Source organism: Cervus canadensis, chromosome 17 (assembly GCF_019320065.1).
Source record: "Cervus canadensis isolate Bull #8, Minnesota chromosome 17, ASM1932006v1, whole genome shotgun sequence".
Classification (NCBI taxonomy): Eukaryota; Metazoa; Chordata; class Mammalia; order Artiodactyla; family Cervidae; genus Cervus; species Cervus canadensis.
In genome coordinates, this window is record NC_057402.1 from 21,040,538 (window position 1) to 21,056,007 (window position 15,470).

The 15,470-nt window shown below is 37.9% G+C and overlaps 1 protein-coding gene across 1 annotated transcript in view; it reads right to left on the reverse strand.

The window, feature by feature from the left end:
- Positions 1–505: 505 nt before the first annotated feature.
- TTC6 (tetratricopeptide repeat domain 6) overlaps positions 506–15,470 on the reverse strand; it is a 175,590-nt gene continuing 160,625 nt past the window's right edge. The window contains exons 27-31 of the mRNA XM_043490117.1: positions 14,764–14,974; positions 11,382–11,534; positions 10,360–10,530; positions 1,808–2,033; positions 506–1,304 (exon numbers count right to left, since the gene is read on the reverse strand). Of these exons, the coding sequence (XP_043346052.1) occupies positions 1,168–1,304; positions 1,808–2,033; positions 10,360–10,530; positions 11,382–11,534; positions 14,764–14,974 (898 nt within the window). The 3' untranslated portion in view covers positions 506–1,167. The remainder of the gene's footprint in view (positions 1,305–1,807; positions 2,034–10,359; positions 10,531–11,381; positions 11,535–14,763; positions 14,975–15,470) is intronic.

The window sequence follows — 15,470 nt, forward strand, 5'->3', positions numbered from 1 at the left end:
GAGTAGATGGGGGTGTTTTTTTTTTTTGCCATAAAGTTTCATCACAGTGAAAACAAGTCTCTGAGGAGCTGGAGACATACTGGAAGAATGAGACACAGAAGGAAACAAACTGAGTGGAGCAAATCCAAGGGAGTGTGTAAGTCAGGAAACCTTGTTACTACCAGTGAGATAAAGGAAAAGGGTTCTCTGCTTCACTGAAGAAATATTCTATTAAGAAATTTTAGCTGTTTTAAGGAGTAGGCAATGGCAACCCACTCCGGTACTCCTGCCTGGAAAATCCCATGGAGGGAGGAGCCTGGTAGGCTGCGGTCCATGGGGTCACGAAGAGTCGGGACACGACTGAGCGACTTTACTTTCACTTTTCACTTTCCTGCATTGGAGAAGGAAATGGCAACCCACTCCAGTGTTCCTGCCTGGAGAATCCCAGGATCAGGGGAGCCTGGTGGGCTGCCGTCTATGGGGTCGCACAGAGTCAGACACAACTGAAGTGACTTAGCAGCAGCACCTGTTTTAATGTATTCTTGCTTGTCAAATTGTATGATGCACTAATTATTAAGTATATACAGATTTTTATATATGTTTATAAAATTTGCATTAAAGAGGCAGATGCTCAAAATCTTCTTAGGCGCCGTCCTGGGAGGGAGGCTACATGAAAAAGAGAAACGTGTTTATGTGTTGGAACAATATAAGTACTAGGAAGAATTCAGACCTGTGTAGATATTGTTCAAAGGAAATGTGCTTGACTTTAATTTCTTTATAGTCATCAGCTCTCTATTTTTTTTAATCTGGATATTGTTGAATACATCTAGGTACTGATGAAAAGGTCAATGATCCTTTTTCTAAAATCATGCAGTATTATTTTTAAAGGAATTATTTTACTTTAAAGAAAATATTTTGTGTTTCTAGGACCCTTGAGAAACATTCTCATTTAAATTCTAATCTTGTGAAAAAAATTCATTTTAGAGTTGTTACAAATCTGCAGAAAATTACCTAAAAGTTTTATAGTTAATATATAAAGAAGATGTTAAAATGCATTAAAGGATTATATAAAAGACTAACACAAAGAATACAACAATGAAGATAGTGGAAACTTTTTTAAAAGCAACAAACAGGTTTCAATTTCTGGAAGACAACTGTAAATTGCTACAGAATCCATGGTCTATGTACTCATACCACCGAGGCATGTTCTTGAAGATCAAGCGCTTTGTTATAGTCAGCCATAGCTTCTTCAATCAGACCTATCTTACCACGAACTTCTGCTCTAAGATTATATATTAGGGCATCATTAGGTTTCAAAGACAATGCTGTAAAAGAAAAAAATTTTTCAAGGTATGTTTTATGTGAGCACTCAAAAAGACTCTCATTTTTTAAATACAAATTTTATAATAAATTATAATAATACTTTATTATTACTATAAGTTATTATTAGTAAATAATAGTATATAATATAAAAATAAAATAATACTTTAGTATTACCTATTTGAAAACATTTTTCCTCATACGTACATTATTTAGTTACATTTGAATCTTTCTACAAAAATTAACTCGGGAAACACAGTACAATGTCTTTTTTGAAAGTCAAGCAATATTTGTGTGTGGTTTCCCTAATAATTTTCTACATTTTAGCATACTAATGCTGTAAGTTATTACATAAACAAATCTATATTGATTAAAGAGAAGATATATAAAACCATTAATTCTAATGAAAATTTATCTAAGCAAACAGACCTGATGCCTTTCTTTTTTTGTCATCTAAAAACAATTCAAACATTGTAATCTTACTCAAAAAATTACCAAAAAAATATACCTTTACTTAGGTCTTCTTCAGCCAGTTCATATTGCTTTAAACAACAGTAGAAGTATGCTCTGTTAAAATATACCGCAGCCCACGATGGACAGCTTTCAACTACATATGCAAAATCTTCTTTTGCTTCTTCATATCTCTTTAATACTGTATTTGCAATAGCTCGATTCATGGCAGCACACTCATTTTCTGGATCAAACTTTAAAGCCTTTGAGAAGTAGTCACTAGCCTATAGAAATGTGAAGACAATGATAATCTGAATATATTTTAACTGGCAGCAATACAACAATTTAAAACACTTTTACTATAAAACTCAGGCCATCTGTATCAGATACAGATGATAAGAGGGTACAGTATTTGCAGAGAATGTCAAAGATAATATAAAACCAACCAATAGTTGGTCTGTTTTGTATTATCATCCTGTGTCAGCAGTTTTAGATAGTGTCAGAGATAAAATACTCCTCTCTGCTGAAGTGAAATGTTCTCCTACGACCTCCCCCTGCTGTCTATGCCCCCACCACACACACACACACACACACACACAAATCCCATATCCCTGTACAACACTATAAGTTAGGGGAAAAGGTCACAACAGGAAAATAAAACATAAGTTAGAAAACAAACACTTTTCATATAAAAGTAGAGTAAGGGCTAAAGACAGAAATGAACTTTGAAAATAAAGTTCTAAACCACACTAAAAAGGTTTAAAAACACAGTTATACTATGAAAAGCTATAAGGAAAGAAGAGAGAAGATAAAAATCAGCTTTTCAAGAAGATCCGAGACTCCAGATGCTTCACAACAAATTCTAAAGCTGGAAAGGACCCTGCAAAGTGTGGTCCATAGACCGGTGTTGAGGTCTTAGGTAAGTTAGAAAAATCTTAAAAACTGCTCCTTCACCACAGATAGCCTGAGATGCTGATTAGACATGCTACTACTCAAGGTAGGAATCTCTCCTCTAGTTAGAGAATGGATAAAAATTTGACTGCTTTGAATTTGAATTCAAAGGAGTTTGAAACCTCCCTAAATTAGGAAAAGTCATTTTTAACAATACAGCTTGCTGAGTCCAGTTCCTTTACCACTCAATTTTCCCTCAGCGCACCACAGTTTCAAAAAAAATTTGAAACCTCTCTAAATTAGGAAAAATCATTTTTAACAATGCAGCTTGCTGAATCCAATTCCTTTAGCACTCAATTTTCCCCCAGCACACCACAGTCTGGCTTCTGTCCATCTCCCTCTTACCATGAGGTCAGTTTTTGGAAAGGCTAAGGGTGTTGTGAAGTCCAGCAGACGTTTTCTAGACCTTTCCTCCCACGGCATTTCTGTGGCACAGATGCCCTTGTTCTTTCCTTCCCCCTTAAAACTCTCTGTCTTTGAAACAGGGAGTCTCCCTAGTTTTTCTCCTCCCTCTCTGATCATTTTCTATCAGTCTTCTTCACTGAACTATTTTTCTTTATATTTCCCAGGGATTTTCTCAGCTCACTTCCACTGTGGGTGAAGTCAAACATTGAGAGCACGGTGGCCAGGCGCCCAGGCCTCAGGGCCAGACGTCCAGGCTCTACCCCATATTAGCTCTATGCCCTCAACTCTTTGACTAGATTTTTCACACCTGTAAAATGGAAGCAAAAAATCGAACTCTACTTTCAGTGCTGCTATGACAGCTAAGTGAGCTAACAGGTAAAGTACTGAGAACAATATGTAGAATATAGTAAAGACTCAATTATACTGATACATCTTTTTTTTTTTTTGCCAGTATCTGCAAATGGAGAGATCATAGCCCTCAGGCAATACACCATGAATTTTACTGTTTGTGACTTTTGAGAAGCAATTAGATCAAGATTGTGTAATCCATCTCATCCCAGAATGGGAGCTGTTCTGTGCTGTGGCTAAGTGCAATTTAAGGATCCCTGAAAAAGGCAGCAGAATTGACATTCCTCTGTGAAAAGCTTAAAGAATTCACTCCTGAACAGGAGGCTGGACTCACAGTCATTACAAATGAGGCAAGGAAATGACTCAAAGCAGGGCCAAGACTTCCTTCAAAAAGTAATTTAAGTTTCATTTTAACTAACCAATAAGTCATCAATAAAAACTACACAATTCAAAATCACAAAAGGATGACTTCAGTCAGGTAGGAGCTAACACCTACCTCAGCTAAAATAAATGAACTTAGTAAAACACTATAGTATGGCTAACTGTGAACAATATAACTTTCTATTACAGCTTTAAATATATACTACTTAGGAAGTGAAAGCCTATATATTTAATGAGGTTACTAGAACAGGAGTATTATCACCCATGGAGTAGTTAGAGGACAAAGATGCCTACCACAGTGGATGGCCTTGATTTAACAACTTGTCTAATTTCCTCATGCACGTGTGTGTGCATGATAAGTCAGTCAGTAATGTCCGACTCTTTGCAGCCCCATGGACTGCAGCACGCCAGGCTTCCCTGTCCATCAACTCCCAGAGCCTGCTCAAACTCATGTCCATCAAGTTGGTGATGCCATCCAACCATCTCATCCTCTGTCATCCCCTTCTCCTCCTGCCTTCAATCTTTCCCAGCATCAGGGTCTTTTCCAATGAGTCAGTTCTTCAAATCAAGTGGCCAAAGTATTGGAGCGTCAGCATCAGTCCTTCCAGTGAAAATTCAGGACTGATTTCCTTTAGGACTGACTGAAGTCACTTCAGTCATGTCCAACTCTGCGACTCCATGGACTGTAACTTGCCAGGCTCCTGTTCATGGGATTCTCCAGGCAAGAATACTGGAGTGGGCTGCCATTTCCTTCTCCAGAGATCTTCCTGATCCAGGGATTGAACCTACATCTCTTCTGTCTCCTGCACTGGCAGAAGGGTTCTTTACCACTAGTGCCACCTGGGAAGCCAGGGCTTGTTTACTTGTTAGCTTCTAGATGCTTTCTGATTCAAATTGGGTTTCTCGAATTTCAAAAGACTCTATCCCCAAAACTAAAATTAGTTCAGAACCATACCTGTAAATTCCCTCATACCTGTAATTAATTAGAAGGCTGACTCAGTTATTATTGAAAAATCACCTGTATGTAGTCCATGATGCATCCAAATGTGGTTTAAAACCATTAAGCTACTAAGTAATCACAAAAGAAGCCAGAACACATACATGTCTTAACCCTCTAGAGATTATTTGGTTTATTGAAAGACCCTTTCTCCTGGCCCTAAATCTTCTATCCATAGTCAGAAATAAAATGGGGAGGAAGGTGTATAGCAAATATAAGAATTTTCTCCACAAAAAAACAGAGCATACAAAAATAGCTGAATAAACCACTCTCAAAGTCTGCTTGTTTTTGAAGGGAGCACACACTATAAAGCCCAGGTATCCAGTATATCAAGACAGAGGACAGAATATACCTTAGATCAAATATTTGCCCAGCTGATGTGCCCCCAGTTTGGAGGAAAAAGAGCCATACTTAAAAAAATGATCAAAAGTTCAAACTACACTTTAGATCTAACCAAGCAGTCTTATACGTGATATCCATAGAGTTATTAAGGACGAATAAGCTTAAAATGTGAGTGCTTCCTTCTCAGATGGACCATAAACAGTTATGGAAACAGAAAATTGCCCTGGGCATTGTGTATGTCTTAATCTCATTAACTAACTCGCTAGCACACAGAAACATTGCCAAAACCCAGCTTGAGAGTAGTCTCAGCTTGACAAAGTTTAAGGTAACTTACCCTGACTGTCAGCCTCAGAAGACATTAGACTCCCAGCTATCTGAGGTCTGAGCTATGACAATCTCATTCATGCCCTACACAATAATATCTTTGATAATTCTCTGTCTCAGCATCTAACTTCACCTCTGAGGTCAACCAGCCTCATCATAGGGGTCAGCAAGCTAACTGATCTAACTTGGGAAAGAATGAAACTAATGCAATTGCAGTAGAAATAGAATGGAAATGGCATGTGTGAAAAAAAAACTAAGAAGCAAAACTGACAGAATTAGATGACTGATTAGATGAAGCTGAGGAAGAAAAATTATGATTGATGCAATATGTTTACTCAGGTAACTCTAAGGAATGACATCTTGAATTGAGACAGGGTTTTTAGGAAGAAGAGCTGGATGGGGTGTAGAAGATACAGAGATTGATTCGGTTTTGACTCTAATGCACTTATAAAGCATCCAGTTTTAGCAACTGATAAGTATGGGTTAGGAGCTCAGAAGAAAGGTAGAGGCTGACATGCAGCATAAGCCATGGGTATAGATGGGCTTTCTGAGTAAGGAAATATAGGAGAAGAGACATGAGTGTGATTCCTGGCATTAAAGAGCTTAACTGGAATGAGGAGATAAGAGACTAACTCAGAGAAATGGTTGTGGAGTGACACAAAGCCATACTGAATTTATATAGAAAGAATCATATACAAAGCAGTACAGAGTCAAGATCTCAGTTTAAATTTAACCACAAACTTCAAATGAGAGCTTAAAGTTGCCTGGTAGTCCTACTATACCTCCCTGGAATGTTCACACTACCACTTTCTAGAATAATTATTTCACATGTTCTCTTTCCTCTTCAAAACTCCTAGCTACACGTCCCCCTTTTCACCTATCCATCCTCACTCTTAACTGGTAAATGATACTCATATCTCATGGAAAAACTATAATCAATAAATAGAAATGCCTACTATCAAAATCTACCTATCAGACTTCCCTGGTGGTGCAGTGGATAAGAGTCCACTGTCCAAGACAGCAGACACAAGTTCCATCACTGGTCTGGGAAGATTCCACATGCCAAGGAGAACCTAAGCCTGTGTGCCACAACCACTGAGCCTGCGCTCTAGGGCCAGCGAGCCACAACTGTGGAGCCCACACGCCACAACTACTGAATTCCCCACACCTAGAGCCCATGCTCCACAACAAGAGAAGCCATGGCAGTGAGAAGACTGCAAACCACAATGAAGATCTGCCCCCACTCACTGCAACTAGCTGAGCGCGTAAGAATTGATGCCTTTGAACTGTGGTGTTGGAGAAGACTCTTGAGAGTCCCTTGGACTTCAAGGAGATCCAACCAGTCCATCCTAAAGGAAATCAGTCCTGAATATTCATTGGGAGGACTGATGCTGAAGCTGAAACTCCAATATTTTGGCCACCTGATGTGAAGAACTGACTCATTTGAAAAGACCCTGATGCTGGGAAAGATTGAAGGCAGGAGGAGAAGGGGATGACAGAGGATGAGATGGTTGGATGGCATCACCGACTCGGTGGACATGAGCTTGAGTAAGCTCCAGGAGTTGGTGATGGACAGGGAGGCCTGGCATGGGGCAGTCCATGGGGTTGCAAAGAGTCGGACACGACTGAGTGACTGAATTGAACACCTCAACCAGAGAAAGTCTGCACAAAGCAACAAAAATCCAGTGCAATAAAAAATAAATAAAAAGCAACTTAAAAAAAAAAATCTATCCAACTACAGAAGCGGTACTCTCTTCTGTACTCTCTGCGTTCCTTCACGACATAATGGATAGTGTGACCTGCTCTCTTCAAAGGCCACCCCTGGAACTTCCAAACTTTAGCCCCATCAAATCCTCAAAGATTTTGATTCTAATTATCCCTATCACTCTCTTCTGAACCAACAATTTCTCCTTTTCCACCAGATCCTTTCATTAACATAGGAGCATGAATCAATTAAAAAATTAAAAATAACAACACTTTACTCCACTCCAGCCATCACCCCCATTTCACTACTTCTCTTCACAGGAGAATTTCTTGAACTAGTTGAACTGTCTAATTCTTCACCTCATGTTTTTTCCAAAATCCTTTCCACTTAAGGCTCTGGTGCCATTGCTACTCCAATGATGTTCTTACCAAAGTCATCCAGGATTCTCTCCAACCTCTCTTTCCTGGACTTCTCAGCAGCATTTGACACAGGACATATTTCTTAAAGCACTTTAATCCGGAGGTGATATGTGCTCTCCTGCTTTTCTTCCCATCACCCTGGCTGGATACTCCCTTCTCAGTCTACACTCTGGCATCTCCTCTCTGCCTCACTTCTAAACACTGATGTTGCCCCAGGGCTTGCTCCTTAAACCCCTCCTCTCCACCTACATTATCCACCCAGGTAACCTCCTATAGTCCCACACACAAGCTAATACTGATATAGTACTGCTTATATGAGGTGGTATTAGATGTTTATCACTACTAATATTATATTATTTTTGATTTCTTCCTCCAATAAAATGTAAACTACATCATAAAAGAAGTCTTCCTTGTCTCGTTTAGCTCTGTACCCTGAGGGTCTTCATTAACTCCTAGCAGATGGCAGGTACATTATAAACATAAGGAGTTTGAAAGAATGAAGAGCCAAGTGGAATCAGGAAGTACTTGCTCAACTTTTCCAGCAAAATGCAAAGGACTGTAGATAATGTGTGAGAGGGAGAAGTAAGAGGGAAAGATACTAAAGGGTCCTTTTATTGTTCTTCATAGCAAAGAACTTCCGTGGTGGCTCAGACAGTATAAAATCTGCCTGCGATGTGGGAAACCTGGGTTTGATCCTTGGGTTGGAAATCAACACTGACTATGCATTGGAAGGACTGATGCTGAAGCTGAAGCTCCCATACTTTGGCCACCTGATGTGAAAAGACTATTCAATGGAAAAGACTCTGACACTGGGAAAGGTTGAAGACAAAAGGAGAAGGGGTGGCTGAAGCTGAGATGTTTAAATAGCATCACCAACTCAATGGATATGAATTTGAGCAAACTCCAGGAGATAGTGAAGGACAGAGGAGCCTGGTGTGCTGCAGTTCCTGGGGTTGCAAAGAGTTGGACCTGACTCAATGACTGAACAACAAAGCAAAACTGTAAACCTTCCTAAATATTAGGAAAAATTCTAAATTTTTAAATAAAACAAACCACAGAATAAAAATTTAAATACATGTAAACAGAAAATAGGACATAAAATAACAGAACTAAGACCAAATATACTGAACTATGCCAAAATGTAAAAGGGATATAACCCACTTATTAAAAGATAAATATTTTCAAATTTTGTCATCTAAAATAAAATCCAACTCTACACTGTAGGAAAGAGACAAAACTAAAACAAAGAATTTTAAACATTGAAAATAAAAGGAAGGACAAAGGAATACTAAGCAGAAGCAAATCAAATGAAATCAGAGGTCAGGATCTTCATAACAGATAAAAGAGAATTTATTACAAAGAGAGAAGAGCATTTGTAATGCTGAAGACTACAATTCACAATGCATATATAATATGCATGAATATCTATACATGAAATACTGTATTTCATAAGGTGGGAATTAAACAGATATAACTGGAGAAGGAAACAGCAACCCACTCCAGTATTCTTGCCTGAGAAATCCCATGGACAAAGGAGCCTGGAGGGCCATAGTACATGGGGTCACAAAGAGTTGGACACAACTCAGCCACTAAACAAGAATGAAAGAGATATAAAGAAACCTACATAGGGTTACACTAATTATAGGATACTTGAATAAATCTTTCTCTGTATAAGATAAACCAAATGAACAAAATAGTATGAATAAAGATTAATTAAAAAATATAATTAATAAGGTAGATCTTATATATTTCAACACTATATGCTAATGATAGAAACTCTTTTTGGGAAGGCCCCTGGAATATTAAAGAAAAAAAAGTTATCATGTAATAGACCACATTAAAACCCAAAATAAATTCCAATATTTGAAAAGACAAAAATCCTCCCTCCTGAACATTTTAAGTGTTCCATCAATTTATCCTTTAATCAAAGGGGAAATTTGGCTAAAATTTCAAGTGCAACATTTTGGGAAAACAAAAATAAAAGCATTAAAGACCAAAATTCAGGGGATACTGCTGAAAACATTACTTGGGGGAAAGGCATAACCCTTAACAACTTACCACAATATCAATGAAAGAGTGAATAAATAGATTAAGCTCTGACTCAAAGAATTAGACAAAGAATATAATAAAATTGAAGATAAAGAACAAAAGAGTAAATAAAGATTTAAAAAACACAAAAAGTAGTTTGACTCATGTAATGCATTACAATTCAAATATAATAAATTCAAAATATAAAAATATCATCTATTAACCCAACACTTTCATTTCAGACGTTATGAACTGATGCTGAAAAAAGGATTGTTGCCATAAAACCAGAAGTAACATACATATCTCCTCACCCCCAGTCAAGTGCTCATGTGACTGAAACTTAAGGTAGAAATTACGATGAGCTAGACAATCACACCATGAAAGATAGTCTGGGAGAAAGTCTGAGATTTTGCTAAATGGGGGCAAAAAGCAGAGAATTCCGGCAACAATGGACAGCAAGGAGACTGCAGGCACCTGCAGAAGTCCAAGACAATGTTGACTGGACAAGTGCTGAGTGGCTGATAATAATGAGAAGAATAAACCCACAGAGGTGCAAACACTTAATACAGAATTATAAGCATTCTCAGGAAAGAGAAGATCTCCTAAAGGGCTAATGAATGCCTGAGACATAAGGATTGCATTTTGAAACTATATGTAATGAAGAAAGCACTTAGTGTCAAAAAGAAAATGAGAAGGAAAACTCATATTACCTGGGAAAATTGCCTGTGATGAAAGTAGATATTTCCTGCATTAAAGTAAGCCAGTGAGTAGGTGGGGTTTAAAGAAATTGCTTCTTGATAGTCTCTCATTGCGTTCTGTTTTTGACCCATAAACTCGTGAATCACACCACGATTTGTTAAGAACTCTGCTGTAGCATTGATCTGCAATATAACAGTAAGAGTAGTTAGCGTCTGGGAATAGTATTTATCTCCAATTTCATGTCTGCAAAAATGGACATGAAATCTCTTTGTGGAAAGCTAGTGATTGTATAGGGCAGGTGAAACCCCACTAGAGCAAACATTTTGAGAAATGACTCGGCATGAAGTTGGTTCAATGCCAACATTTTGTTGATTTGGTTGCAATAAAACAAATAATCTTAGTGCTTTACTCAGTTCCTTTGCAAAGAATGGGGCTTAAGAATAGATGCATGAGGAAAAGCTTGTCTGTTCAGCTCTGTTAAACTGGAGCCAGAAATTAAAAAGTTAACATGTTTATTTGTTCTATGCAGTATAGCAATTACCTTTCAGGTCTTTCCTTTTTCTGATCTCAAAGATTACAATATCTACCCAAATATACAAAAAAATAAAATAAAAAAGAATCCAAAATTGAGAAGACAAAAGGCAGATTTTCTGTCACTGAATTTATTTGCCATTTCACTACAGAAAAAGCTATGGATTTACATTATTCTTTCTTTAGTTCCTTCAAAGCCAGAACATTATTTTATTTTTTTAATTATAAAATAATATTGATGTATCATGAAGCTATAAATTTGCATGTACTAAGAGGAATCAACATTTATTAGAAATGTATTTTTAAAATTTTAAATACATTTAGGTTATAAAATTGGCGAGCTATAATAACTCTTTATTCTGGGAAACTCCTGGGGAAAAAATACAAATATTATTCTTTCTACAAGTCACTTTTAACAGGCAACAGAGGACTTCTTACTTCATCTTATTCACTGATGACATTAATTTACACTAATGATAATATAATCTAAGTGGATTTTTACCTTTATGGCAGCATTTATATCCTGAAATGCAGCAAAATTATCACCCATCTGAAGACAGACCACAGCTCTTCCTTCATAGGCTAGGTAGCTCTTTGGATCAACTTCCATAGCAATGGTAAAGTGGTTCCAAGCTTTCTGGAATTTTCCTTGGGCCTAAAATAATTTTCCATTTATACTAAGTAAGAAATTGCCCATATCATGACAAATGTTTATGATTCTAACTTAAATAAAGTCTTTTCGTAAGGGTATATTTGTACTGTGCTAAATCTAAGCTATTTTAAACAAGGAAGTAGGCTGTACCGTGAGTACATTCAAATGACTAATTCCCCTGAGTATTTATGCTGAAATTTTAATTAGCTGAAATATATCTGATTGTCAGAGGCATCTCTTATACTGGTCTTTAATAACATAAAATCTTGACCACCATGGGAAACATCAATGCTTTTGACAATCACTACAAAATTTACACTGAGCTCTGCAAGCTCAGTTGGTAAAGAATCCATCTGCAATGCAGGGGACCTCGGTTTGATTCCTGGGTCGGGAAGATCTGCTGGAGAAGGGATAGGCTACCCACTCCAGTATTCTTGGGCTTCCCTTGTGATTCAGCTGGTAAAGAATCTGCCTGCAAAGCGGGAGAGTTGGGTTTGATCCCTGGTTTGGGAAGATCCCCTGGAGAAGGGAATGGCTACCCACTCCAGTATTCTGGCCTGGAGAATTCCATGGACTGTATAATCCATGGCGTAGCAAAGAGGTGGACACGACTGAGCAACTTTCACTTTCACTGCACACACAGGCAGGAGTCATTTATTTTCTTGGCACTGAAACTCTAGTTATATGTATTATACATAACAAAATAAATATGTGCTCAATAATTAAGCAAATAAACTAATGGTATAAAGTGAAAGTGTATAAACTATACAGCCCATGGAATTCTCCAGGCCAGAATACTGGAGTGGGTAGCCTTTCCCTTCTCCAGGGGATCTTCCCAACGCAGGGATCGAACCCAAGTCTCCAGCATTGCAGGTGGATTCTTTATCAGCTGAGCCACAAGGGAAGCCCATAATGGTATAAAACCTAACTGTTAAATTGCACCAGTGTCTGGCGTTTTAGGATCACTATACATATTCCATGAAAAATGCATACAAATCAACCAAGCAGGTATTTACACCAACCTTACCACCAACTGGAAAAAAAGAGAGAAGGTTAGGAAGGGGACACTGTTAGCAGAAAGATGTCAGAGTATTTCCTAGAGAAGACCAGTTGGCAACCAAATAAACCATCACAGAAAGGCAGTGAGTTGATAAATTCAGCACAGTCCAAGGCCTGTCCTTTATTCCTGTGGGCTCAAAAACCCAACTTGCCAGTCTCAGAAGCTGACTCTCACATAAACCAATTGACTCTTGAATAAAACTAATACAAAATAGAACTTAGAGTTAACTAGACACTGTCTTTAACCAGTAAACTTCTCCCTCACAATAAATTATGTGAGAATCAACATCACCATCATGTGTTCATTTGATAAACAAGGAATTGAACTTGTTTGATCCTGACAACATCTGTTTTGCTCACTTCCCATCTCTAGCGCTAGGCACATAGAAGGGGAAAGTGTTTCGTATTTATCTAAAAAACGGTCACTCTTGGCCCTAAACAGGATTTGATGGGTTTTTCTAGCTCTCATTTTTCAGTCCTTCCTTTCCTGATTCAATTCTTCCTCATACTGACGAGTTTTTCAATTCTCGTTCAGGTTGACATACACCCTGAGATCGTCATAAAATACAAATCTGATGTCAGTGCTCTGGTGAGTGACATTCACGTTTTTAACTGACCTAGACCAGTTAAAATGACCTCCACCTCCAGTCATTACTCAGTTCTGTAGTCTTATCCCACATCACTCTCCCCTTGTCCATAACATTCCATCTCCTTAAGCCCTCTGTCTCTTTCTCACCAAATGAGCTGGTCCCTTTCTGTGGAGCACCGTGTTCTAAGCCCCAACTCCTACTCCTAATTACTAGTTTTTCATATCTCAATTTAAATGTTAATTTCTCAAAAAGTCTTCCCTCACCCCCTCAAACAAAGCTAGGTTTCCTTCATATAAACTGTCCTAAAACCCATCCTTTTTTTTTTTTTTTGTACTTATCCTGAGTATAATTAAGTAATTATTCATGTGCCAGCTTGACGCTTATCCCTTCAATAGGTAGTAAAGTCTACAAGAAGAACCCAGTGTCTTTTGGTCACCGCTGTAGCCCTAGGCCTAGATCAGTCCCTGTCCTATACTAGGTGCCCAGAAAATGCAATGAACGATGACATTAACATATTTCTTTTGACTTGCAGTCAGTTCTAGCTGTTCTGGGAGTCACCCTGTCTCTAAAATGACTTTGCAAATTTCTATTGTGGTCAAATAATGGCTAATTTCATGCTTAACTCTCAGAAGGCAATCTTATTTCCCTTATTAATCAGTTTTTGGGCATACCTCACTACAACCAACCCACAGACACCTTCTAGTCTTAGATCAGCCAAATTCATTTATTTTTTAAATGAAAAAAAAAAAAACCCTCAACTTTAAAAGACATTGTTAATAGGAATTTCTACAAATTACCATAATTTAAACATACTTTTGCCCATTGTTTAATCTTTTTTTAATAATAAAAGGTACAAAAAGATTACTCCTTTCCTTTTCATGGAAAATATAACACATCTAGCACTTTCTTCCAAGAAAATCACTCCATATTTTGTAGTGCACCTAACTCAGTGAGCATATGGGTCCCAGAAATCACTCAGAGACACACTTGATAACACAAAGAACAACACTCTTCCAACTAGCTGGAAGGACACATGCCTATTCTCTTGGCTTCCAGTGTGTTCTAATTCACTGCCATTTGGAAGATGACCTGAATTCAGAAGTCCCTATATAGTGGTTGTCTGGTCCATTGCATAGGTCATGTCATTACATTGTCTATTCCCTTTAGCTTTTCACTAATTTAATAGGATAAAACCTATGGAGCCTAGGTATAATTAGTGAAATAAATTTTAACCAGATTTTTTATGTGAAACTCACCGGGAAAGTCTTAAAAGTTGTCTATAGGAGTGGTATGTATAACGGGGTGAGGTAGAAAGGGGTGCAGGCAATAAGGAAACTCAAGTTCACAAGATCCTCATCTCACTATCACACTAGGTTCCTGGGTATGCTCCCCAGGCAGGCTCCCTGTAACTCATCAAATCCCTGCTTTCCACTGACATTGTGAATACTAGTAAGAAGATAAAGGTAAAATGTTCACAGTGAAAGAAGCATTGTGTATACCCATCACCACTGAAAGGTCAAATATAACCTCTTTCTTGTCTAAAAGGTGCTTTCATGGTCCAAAATGTTGTCATATGATATTACCTGCAAATTATAGCCTAAACAAATTCTGGCTTTTGTATAGACTGGATTAAAATGCAGTGCTTTCAGAAAGTCCTTCTGTGCTTGTTTGGTGGCCTCATCATGCCCATATTCCATGTAAGAATTTCCCCGTCCAATGTAAGCATCCAGAAAACGTGGATCAATCTTAACAGCCCAGGTGAAGAAGTTGACAGCTTCTTCAAACTCTTTATTCCTGAAAAGAAATGAAAATATTAATGCTTTCTGGTGAATTATCTAAGTGCTTTTCTGTATATAACCTTTACATAAAGGAATGCATTAACCCTTAAAAAAAAACTTTAATTTTTATTAACTATGAACTATCATAAGAACTATTGCCATGGAGAAGGGAATGGCAACCCACTCCAGTAGTCTTGCCTGGAGAATCCCATGGACAGAGGAGCCTGGCGGGGGGTCTCAAGAGTCCATGGGACTCAAGAGTCGGACATGACTTAGTGATTAAACCACAACCACCACCACCACCAAGAACTATTATCATACGACCTAAGGCAGCCTGATGGGGTTCTTTGAAGATAGTGGTAGAAGGAAAGAGGGGAAGAGCGAGCCTTCTTTATAGCAGAATATATTGAAATGATATTCTAGAGTTCTTTTTTCAGAATTTTAAAAATCTGAATGGCATTCTTGAACACACTTATAAGAGTTATCAGTGGACAGCATAGAAAAACATACTA